Here is a 10,975-nt window from a genome sequence, read left to right as displayed (position 1 = left end):
CGACAAGGTGGCAGTTGGTTCGGAGGGTTTGGCCATGGCTTCCCCAAGAGCTTGCAGGCACTCTCCAACGTTGGACTCTCTTATATGGAGAGTACACATCCTTCTTATAAGAATTCAAAAGATTTTTCAACATACTCGGAACACCAACATATACATCATACATCAGAACCAATCAGAAGGCTCTACTTTTTGACAATTTTTGTTTGATTAATTTTCTTTTGAACCAGTCAAATTTTATTACCTACTTTTTTCTTAAAGCGGTTCAGACCGGGGAAGTACCAAGTTGGGAACAAGAATGAACAAGCATTAATACCCATCAATTATTTTGGAAAATGCGTAGAAGGGCGTCCTTACAAGAGGATCTATATTGTTCCAAAAGTTGGTGTTTCCCTGTGTCTAAATTATCACAGAGATTCTATCTCAAATGTTGCAAAAGCAACAGCCACAAATTACAAAAGTAAGACATCAATCAACCAAACAAAAACAGAAGGCTTCCAATTTTGAAAGTCAAAGCTGCGGCGTACACTGGATATCGTCTCTCCAACTCCCCCTGAATTTGGGTCAATTCAAATCAGTGATGGTCATCGGAATGGTCTGGAGATCCACCGGGTCCAACAACTTCAAGCTGTTAAGCATCAGATATCAGATGAAATAAATTAGATCAATTCTGCATAACTTGAAGCAAATAAGCAGCTCTGCATGAACAACGAAAAATGATGTAAGAACATTATGATTCCCTATAGGATTTGACTGGAAGTATTTCACGCATAACCTGCGTTGCATGGAACTGATTGACTCTACCATCTTTAGCGTTTCGATAATGAAGGTTGTGGAACAAAACACTACCAGTTGTTCCAACCATGGTAGATATGAACCTATGAAGCTCAGCTTATAGATGCCCGTGAGCTCAAACACTCTTCTATTTCTAGAGCTACCATCTCCATGACATCACAACATGTGGAGTTGCAGTCCCCCGACCCATCTCACACGTGCACGTGTCTTCATGTAGACCCACATGCCGTTGGATCATAATCCATGTAACAACGTAAAAGTCCATATCTGGATTTAGATTTGTTTCCATCCGGTCCAGATCAGGGAGCAGAAAAAAAATTATCACATCAAGTTTAAGCCTCCACTTACCACAAAGTATTGTGAGCACACTGGACATTCATGCGGCTTGCCTTTCTCCAGCCAAAACCACACAACATCATGCTCATCCTCTGCAATTAAAATACCGACAAAAAAAAACATCAAACTGATAGCAACATAATCCAAAAGAATTTTTTTTTACAAGATTCAGCGAGCAAGAATACATATGCACACAGAGAGAAGAGAAACAATGAAGATAGAAGTACCCACCGCCTTCACCACCAGGGCATCCAACTATTCTCTTGTCGTAATAGGACTTGACAACCGCAGGTTCTTCCTAAAAGCCAAAAATACATAAGTTACAATTTCATCTCTCTTTCCCCCTTCCTTTATAATAAAATTAGAGACAAGTATACACATCAAAACATTTGTGGCAAAATCAAGATTAAATTAATCCTTCCCCCTCCCTTAAAGAAGGTTAAGAACATATAAATTGCAACCTAATGATAAGGATAGAAACTGATTTAGTTCAGTTTCCCACCACCAAAAATCAAATCCAGATTCGTTTCCATTTTTCTTCAGAGACAAACAATTCTCATAAAATCAAATATATGAAAACAATTAGTACTCTTCTCTCTTCCAGTCCATGCCCGATAGACTCAAATTGAGCATTTCTCTGTAAAGAGCCAAACTGGGACGAATTAGGGACATTTACAAAAATTAAGGAGTGGTACCAAACAGTGCTTACATTATGTAATTATACAAAGTATGTGTTCATTTAATTTATCTGAAAAGAAAATTGTGATGGTGATCAACTATATGTTTTACAAAAACAGTACGTGTGTATACTCCAAAACTAGTTCAACACCCCCTCCCCTTTTCTCTCCCTCCCTCCCTCTCTCTTAAAAAAAAAAACAAAACACAAATTAGCACAACAACAATCAATATCGCACTTAAAAGGGCTGCATAAACTTTAACCAAATAGCAACCTTAACCAAACAATCATTTTTTTAATTTTTATTTTGGTATTCTAAAGTTGTCAGGACTTGAACCTCCCACACAAATTTGAAATAACCTATTGCATAATCCTGGATCATTCATTTGCATGGCTTCCGGAAACCAGACTCAATCAGTCCAGTCCAGTCCAAACCCATTACCAAGAATACATCTTGGTCTTTAGCTACAAAACCAGAATTAAAGTAGAATGACTTCTATACTTACTTCAAAAATATGATTTTGATATGTGCCTCAGATTGTAGATGTTTGAACTTTGAACCGAAGCCCTATTGGTTGGTCCATTTAAGCCACTACCGCATTTGATGCTTTGAGGTTTCAGTTTTTAACTTTTTATATTATCTCCATAGATGCTTTGAGGTTTCAGTTTTTAACTTTTTATATTATCTCCTTAGTTCAACCCAGAACAATGTACATGTAAATAATTTATTATTTACAAAAGTAAAAATCTTAATATGCTGTCCAATTAGGAATTATGAAAATTAACACTAACAGGTATGCATATCTTTTTATTTAATAAAAGAATATGCTTAAATAGAAGAACTGAAACTATTTTATAAAATTCAAGGTTCTAAAAGGCGTTAGGCGCTAATCAAGCGGGAGGTAGGGGACTAGGCGGGCGCCAAGGAGGTTTTTTTTATATTTTAATTAAATTTATTATATAACTTACAAATAAGTTTTTACTTAAATTTAAAAAACTATACATAATTGTACTGAGAAACATAAATTGCAAAATAGAATGGTATATAAATTATAAAGTACAAGAACATAGTAAAAAGTAAAAATATGGGGAACAAGCACATAATGAGTGTTCATCCATGTATCCAACAATTTATTGAAAACATAAAATGCAAAATGGAAGTTATCTATTTTCTTTATAAGTGAGAGTCGCGACCAGAAGTCATTTTCTTAAATAAATAAAAAAAAGCAAAAAAAAAAGTCACAAAACCACCCAGACAGCCTAGGCATACCTAGGTCCGCCTAGCCGCTTATGTCAACCTAGGCAGGGTCCTGGGCGAGTCTAGGTGGCCTTTTTTATTTTTAAAACGCCTAGGGATTAATCGGGACGGTGACCAGCCGTTTCCAATTCTAGTTCCAAAATAATACTATTACAGGAATAATCCGTTTCCAGTTCCACATGATATATTTCTAGCTGACCGTCATATAGCATAGCAGAAGGCTCCACAAATCAAGTGACAGATAACTTTTGAAACTGTTACGCAATCTAAATTTCACGAGATAGCACTGACCTTTGTGCCAAAAGGACCAACAGGATAGTTGATTTCGAGAACATCCCTTCCCTGAGGAAAAAGATCAAGAAAATGCATCAAACTTCTAAAACCCAACGAAGTATTGGTTAATGAAAATGACACAGGAAAGTGTAAATCGTCAATCAGATTTCAACTAGTTAAGTTAATTCCAAAGAAATAGGTACAATTTGTCACTTGCTCACTAACTCATTTTTTCCTACATTTTCTCAGCAGTCAAACAGTCTCCTCAGGAAAAAAAATGATCAAAATCATAAATTAATTAAAAAAAAGTGTTACCTCAAGTTCAGCTTCAAGCTCCTCTCGCTCGTGGCCAGTGGCAATGGGCATAACGTCCTCAACCTTCTTCACACCCGTCGTCACTGCAACAAAACACTCAAATCAAAATCCCGCTCATCGGACAAAGATCTGAGAGGAAAAACAAGGGTCTGCGATGAGGAAGAAGAAGAGATTACCAGCTTCGGCAGTGATGCTGAAGTAGCTAGGAAGGACAGGAAGGGGCTTGAGGAGGAGAGACAGGGCGGGTCCACCAGCCGATCGGCATGGAGCGGCGGCGGCTAGGGTTAGGGTTTTGAGCTGAGAGGAAGAGAGCAGTCTCCGCCACATGGTTCTGATTGTTGTGGTGGTGAGTGTGTTTTAATGTCAGGCCACCCCTTTGGTGTTGGAGACGAAGAGATTGGATCTCTTGATCTCCTTTTGTGATAATTTTCTGTTTGTTTCTCGAGAAAATGGGGATTTGCTTAGGGGTGGGAAAATGGTGGGAGGCTGGGTGGGAGGAGTCCAACGGGTCTTCGGGCTTGTCCGGAAGAGAGGATGATGGAGCCGGGTCTTTGCGGGTAGGGATTCACCTCGCACGTGGGAAGTTGGGGTGCCCGTGCTGGAATTTGCCAATTTGGGATGGGATGTTTACGGGTCCTGTCATTTTTACCTTCGGTAAAATGGACTCTTGGTTAGGTTTCCAATGAAGATTGTTTAGCCATTTCTTCCCAATTGAAAGAAACTTGAGTCGAGCAGTTTGAGACGGAAAGGATGAGCATTTTTAAACAAAACGAGCATTATTATATTTGGATATCATTTGACCTTATGTAAGTACAGCTTTCAATGCATATGATCTTATTCTTTGTGAAAGTAACTTGACTAACTCATTTAGGATTGTAAACCGGCTCAAAACACTTCGAGCTTGCACCAGGTTTGGGCTGTGGTTGGCAGTGAGCAGCTCAAAATAAACTTGAACTCGGCTCGATCATTCAAGCTTGACATGTAATAATAAATTAAAAAAATACATGTCATCAACTCTTGATTAAATGTGTTACAAGAATAATACTTTTTCTATTTCTTGTCTAATACGTATTTAGAGACACAAATTCAACAAATTCAATTAACAAAACAAAAAGATAAACCTAGAAATGACAGTTTTGATAAAGTTTCTTCTTTTTTGTGGAATATGGTAAAAATGGATCAGGATCCTCGCCGGATCCATTCCCTAGGGATCCCACAATTCTGTCCGTTCATCTTCTATCGTGCGGTCAGAAATCATTTAAATTTTAAATTTTAAAATTCAAAAGTAAATAGTACCTAACGAAAACTGACCGCACGATATACAATGAACGGATAGAATTGCGGGATCCCTAGGGAATGGATCCGGCGAGGATCCTGGTGCGGTAAAAATAGTCAAATGAGACTTTTAAATCGTCGCTTAAATCACATACAGAATTTGAAAAACCAAGGCTCATTGCAGAACTGTTCATTTGTGTTAGTATCTACTTCAAAACTTTTTAGAGGTAAGATATTGCTATACGTTTATTTTATGCAAGATGTTTCCTTGTATGAAGATAAGGTGTTGAATTATTGCTTTTGAAACATTGTACCCTCCAGTTTTCTTTTACTTCTAAAGAAACCACGTCGGATGACCTAACCTGCTATCGGGCTCTATTTCAAGTGTTGTGTTTGAAAATTTTGTGTTGCGTTGTTTATGTTATATATACTAGTATATGTCCACACATAATGTGTATGTGAAATTTTTTATTTTTATTTTTAGAATTGAAGGAGAGCGGAAGAGAGTGAGAGAATGTTGGAGTGGAGAGAGAAGTTTAATTTTTTTTAAATTTGTTTTTTAAATTAGAGATGTTAAAATTACATGTAACCTGCAGATGATGTTTAAACAGAAAACAACCTTTTATTTTGTAAAATTACATTACTGCCCTTAACTCTTTTGTTGTAATAGTAGACTAATAGTCATTTCATCCTCTTCTGATTGATAAAGAGAGTTATATTAATATATAATTTAGATTCTTTGACTAACGTGGACTGCCAAAGGGTAAAATATTATGCAATCAATAGACTGGATAGTCTTTTCACCTTCTTTTGATTGATAAAGAGAGCTCTATTAACATCGAGTTTAGATTCTTTTACTAACATGCACTACCAAGGGGTAAAACATTTGTGCAATCAAACCAACCTAGTATTAAAATAGCTCGAAACAGCTCGAGCTCGGTATCGGGCTTGCAATTTTTAAGCTCACTCGAGCTGGGGAAAAATTACACAAGCCAAACTTGGGCACAATGACATTCAGTTCCGGCGTTGGCTCATTTACAACCTTGAACTTCTGAAAACCTACCAAATTTAAGTAGAATCTTTCTTTGTCAGCAGGCGTTCGTATCATCAAACTCAAAAGGGGTATGAGGAATGTGGGGTTGGGTGGGATCAAATACAAGGGATCCGTTTTTTCTATGAGGAGGGTCGGACAACCGACATAGACCTCAGCCAATTAGCTTTCTTTGCCGTTTATTTTTTACCTCTGGCTTTTCGTCCTTCTCCAGTTTTCTCCTCAAGTTTCTTAAATCTTCTTCGCTCACCAAGCCAGTCAACTTCTGGTTCAATGCATATGCTTCAGCCATTCTCCTCTTGCACTCCTTGCTTGCAGAATCGTGAGCAACCACTGAAATACAAATAGGTGCAGAGTAAGAAAACAAAGAACTACAACGACATAAGCAATGAAGTTAGATAGAGATACTGTGTTTCTAAATTATTCGAAGTTCAAAGCTCATCAGTCTTCCAAGTTTTTAGGCCTCTAAAAACCCTCTGTATCGCCCCATGACCAAAAGAATAAAATCTTGTAAAAAAATTGCAACGCGGCATTCAACCATGGGTTGATTCCCCACATGACCAAAATTTGACAACTTTCATCCTCCAAATACTCCACAATAGTACTCATTTTGCATTCATTCTCACAAAGGAAAAAGGACAGGATTATTCAAACTGCAACAGGTTATTCGATGCATAAGCTACTGTGCAGGCAAAAGTATGCACAAAAACACACATTACTATGCAGAACAGCATAAGTACAATCCATTCCATGAGTCTATAGTTCAGACATAACCTGACATATTAATCTCCAGTTTAAGCACTGATCATACTGCAAAACAGAAGGTTAACAGAACTGACCTGGCTTTGGATAATCTCTTCCGATTATACACTTTGCCTTTTTCTGAATGCCTTCAGGAGCCGTCCATGGCTCATAAATGTACTCCTTTGGCATTTCTGGTAGATGAAAATTGGTTATGCATTTCATGCAAGACAGTGTAGTCAGCATAATGAATATGCAGGAAATGAGAGGAATGTAACATACCTTTAAGTACGGGGAGAAAATGTCTAATGTAATCCCCATTTGGGTCGTACTTCTTTCCAAACGAGGTTGGAGAGTAGATGCGGTTATACTGGTCAGAATGGAAACAATTCAAATGAAAAAATCTTCATCAAAGGGTCACTAAACATCACTGCAAAACCATCAATATTCACAATAGAAAATCATGACTCCCAGCACCCAATCACACAAAGCTTACTTCGTTACACTATGTGAAAGATGGAATTGCATATAAACATTTATACATATATTCAAACCAAAACAACCTTTCACATTTAGTTTTAAGATGAATGCTCACCGTTAGAAAATCACAACTCATGTATCCAGAAAAGGTATCATCATTAGCACAGTGTTATAAGTCTATGTTGAAATCAACAGTCATTGCCAATCGTATATCAATCAAGTGCAAAATATAAAGAACCCATTTATATCTTAAAAGCTGAGATGTCACTCACTTCCCAGCTTATATGCAACTCTATAAGAACTAGCAAATAATGGTGATAGATGCTTCACACCTGGTAGAAAAATGATGAGCACGATAGCCATAGCCAGTTTCCATTATTAATTGCCCAGTCTGAATCAATCAGAAGCCTCTCGAAAACATCACGGCCTTTTTCCCAGTGAACAAACTACAGCAGAAACAAATAGTATCAGAAATGAAATATACTATTAGGAAACTGAATAAAGGTTACTGGATGAGAAGAGTAAGGGAATCCTTACCAGATCACCCCGAGTCAAAAAACATGCAACAGAGTGTCGTGCTAGATGGTGCATCCAACCCCACTTACGGAGCTACAACAGATTACATATATGGACCAAATAGAATGCTAAATAAGAAGAAAAGGACAATTTGAATACAAGGGGAATTAATATAACCATATCTAAGAAGATTGGTTCCACCATGCCACAGACCAACCTGGATCATGATAGCATCGATCCAAGGGAATCCTGTTCTAGCTTCCCTCCAAGCTTGCAGCAGTTCATCATCATCATTCCAAGGTATCTACAAGAATTATCAGTCACCAAAGATATATTACATATACAGAAGCAAACAGATACTTCATCTTCATCAGTTTCATAAAGATAAAAAATCATCTTGTTTTATCAAGATATGTGATTAACTTTACTGCTGAAAAGTACATTGCATTTGATAACTATAAAGAGATTTACAAGGTTTTATCACACAAACACACAATAAACCAGTGTTTCTAACAAAACCCCTATCGTTTAGATTTGTTGTTCTCTCTCAACATAATGTATCATTCACTCTCATGTATAAATGTCAGTTGTCTAAATAGTATCCTACTATATGAGGATAACAATTTCTGAACAATACAGAAAAGGAGTGAAGTAATAGAAGTAAATTGGATACCAACCATGAGTTTACCTGCTTGCATATTTTGTTTCCCCTCATCCGATCGAAATTAGGAGTGCCAAATGCAACCGTGTAGAAAAAATCTCGCCATAATAACTAAAAGGGTTGAGACATTGTTTCAAATTTCTAAAGTTAGAATGAGGAATTCCAAGATACAATATAACTGGTTGAGGAAGACTGACCTGTCCAGCAAGAGATACCGGTGGTGAAGTATGACTTTTTACATTTTTATATAAATCTTGAAGGCATATGTAGAAATATCTTGAAGAGAGACAACCAAACTTCCAAAGACAAAAAAAAAAGGTGAAAACAATGTAACAAGCAGTAAGAAATACTGCCAAGACAGTTTATATTTCAAACAATTTAAAGAAATATAAAACATGTAAATTTCCAACTCACTTTCAAGTAAGGAGATAAAACAGTAGTTGCCGGGGTTAAAAACGCTGATGGATCACCCTTAGGTTTTTCGAAATTTGCCACCCACTCCTACAACACCAATTAAAGAACAGAAAGACTCAGACACCAAAATTGACATGCTAACAAGTTGAATTCAGCTGCAGACCAATATTTACAATAAAATCACAAGAGTAGATAGGCATCCATGAACCAGGTAAAAATCATCAAAACCAGAGGGAAGAATGTTGGTTCATGATAGCCATCATGGAGAAGTATATGCACTACCAGAGTGTCAATAATTCATTCGCTGAACAGTGAGGAAATTGGTTCAGCCTAGCATACATGACTTGATGTATATAGTCGTTGCTAAGGACATATCACAGCAAGCCATGGATGTAAAGCCTAATAAATGTCCACAAGAAAGTTCTGCATTTCACCTTCTTTTCAATTGATTCTCGTAACTTCTTCAAGGCTTCTGATTCACCACCTTTAAAGGGAGAATGTTCGTCCTGCACAAAAGTATTTGCTTATGAAAAGGGGTGCTAATGACGTGCCGTTGAAAAAAGTACTCCAAACCTGTTGTGTCTCTTCATAGCCAAGTTCTTCAACTGTTGGAACTTCTGAAATCTCACATCTTCCAAAACTCCCAATTGGAGGAAGTGAAGAAAGTGTAATAGAAAGAGGGGACGATGCCCATGAGGGATCCCCAACAAGCTTCACAAATGATTGATAAGTCAAAGGTGGCCTGCCACCATTCTTCAAGACACCAAATATATTTAACCAATCATCAGTACTTAAATTAAGAAAATCCAGACCCCTCAAAGAAGCATTTAAAAACCCTCTCAAATTCTCAATAACAAAAAGAATAATAAAACAATTCAAAAACTCACCCTTCGTATAATATCCGCCGGATTGAAGAGCGTATGACTTACGGGACTAAAAACCTCAATGCCAGCCGCAGATGCATACCCCTGTCAATACCAACAAAACAAAACCTCTTCCAGTTACCAGAACATCACTAATTAACATCATCTTAAAGTGCCCCATTTGAGATTTTTAGCATACAATTGTGCAAAAATTAAGTAAGTTCACCATTTTAACAAAAGATTCAAGCTTTTCTACAATCAATCATATAATTTTACATGGGCATTATAATATAATTTCCAAATACAAAAATCTAAACCTGCATACCTTAACTTTAACATCTAGAGCTTGATAATATGGTTCTGTATCGTACTCAAAGCAAAGCCTTTTCACATCCCACTGCTCAAAAAATAACCAAAACCAAAAACCCAAAAATAAAAAATAAACTCAAAAAATTAGAAATTGTAGAGAGAGAGAGAGAGAGAGTTAATTACCTCCTTCAGGCAACGATTGAGGACCTCGCTGGGTTCACCTTTGAGCACCAACAATCTGGACCCGAGCTTTTTGAGGTTCGAATCCAAATCCGAAAGGCTCTCGAGCAGGAACCGGATCCGATTAAGGCCGGCTTTCGATGACCCGGGTGAGAAAGCGTCCGGGTCGGGCTTCATGTAGTGCGGGTCGATCACGAATACCGGGTATACAAAATCGGAGCCTTTGGAGGCGTACTCGAGGGCCGGGTTGTCGTGGATCCTGAGGCCCTTCCGGAACCACATTAGAGAACTTGACCCGGATGACATTGTCGGGTTTGGATAGAGGGAAGCTAGCGAAGGTCGGAGAGTTCAAACCGTGTGTGGTTGGCGCGCTTTAATGGTTGATTGGAAGGAAGGATTTACTTTTGGAGACATTACACCGGTCCACAAGATGCCACGTAGCTTTTGTTAGAAAGCAACACGCGGATTAGTTCTAGGAATGCTCCTCCACGTAAAGAGTATACTGCCGATTTGCCCCCTGAACTATCACCCAACTTTCGATTTCCCCCATGAACTTTTTAATTGGAAAATTAAGGACTTAAACTAATTTTTTTTGCCGATTTGCCCCCTGCTGTTAATTTTTCATTCATTCCATCCAAATTTTTGTTAAATGGAAGCATATGCACAACATGTGTGGGTAGTTCGGTCGCTTCATTCTTTAAAATAATTGAAAACCTTAGATTTCTAAAATATAAACCTATGCAAATATGTGTGATTCTATAGCTTTTGTATCTAAAGGTCTAGTGAAATGACACTTTTGTCCACAAATGAGAGTTACGTGGTTTGCACATGATAA

General features: G+C 37.6%; 2 protein-coding genes across 2 annotated transcripts; both read right to left on the bottom strand.

The window, feature by feature from the left end:
• Positions 1–296: 296 nt before the first annotated feature.
• On the bottom strand, positions 297–4,172 carry LOC126612030 (cytochrome c oxidase subunit 5b-2, mitochondrial). Its single transcript, XM_050280325.1, has 6 exons — positions 3,827–4,172; positions 3,651–3,733; positions 3,354–3,404; positions 1,360–1,426; positions 1,141–1,220; positions 297–625 (listed from the first exon to the last, which is right to left on the bottom strand). The coding sequence occupies exons 1-6, from the start codon at positions 3,975–3,977 to the stop codon at positions 572–574; spliced, it is 486 nt and encodes a 161-aa protein (XP_050136282.1). The 5' UTR covers positions 3,978–4,172; the 3' UTR covers positions 297–571.
• A 1,524-nt stretch (positions 4,173–5,696) lies between these two features.
• LOC126612415 ((6-4)DNA photolyase) lies at positions 5,697–10,528 on the bottom strand. Its single transcript, XM_050280816.1, has 14 exons — positions 10,144–10,528; positions 9,977–10,048; positions 9,676–9,756; positions 9,362–9,541; positions 9,223–9,294; positions 8,789–8,875; positions 8,572–8,670; positions 8,402–8,485; positions 7,931–8,017; positions 7,735–7,806; positions 7,530–7,643; positions 7,000–7,087; positions 6,816–6,911; positions 5,697–6,309 (listed from the first exon to the last, which is right to left on the bottom strand). Exons 1-14 carry the CDS (start codon positions 10,444–10,446, stop codon positions 6,131–6,133), a joined length of 1,614 nt encoding a protein of 537 aa, XP_050136773.1. The 5' UTR covers positions 10,447–10,528; the 3' UTR covers positions 5,697–6,130.
• Positions 10,529–10,975: the final 447 nt, after the last annotated feature.

Source organism: Malus sylvestris, chromosome 17 (genome assembly GCF_916048215.2).
Source record: "Malus sylvestris chromosome 17, drMalSylv7.2, whole genome shotgun sequence".
Lineage (NCBI taxonomy): Eukaryota > Viridiplantae > Streptophyta > Magnoliopsida > Rosales > Rosaceae > Malus > Malus sylvestris.
The sequence above is the reverse complement of the archived record's forward strand: the minus strand, read 5'-3'. Positions and strand labels throughout refer to the sequence as shown.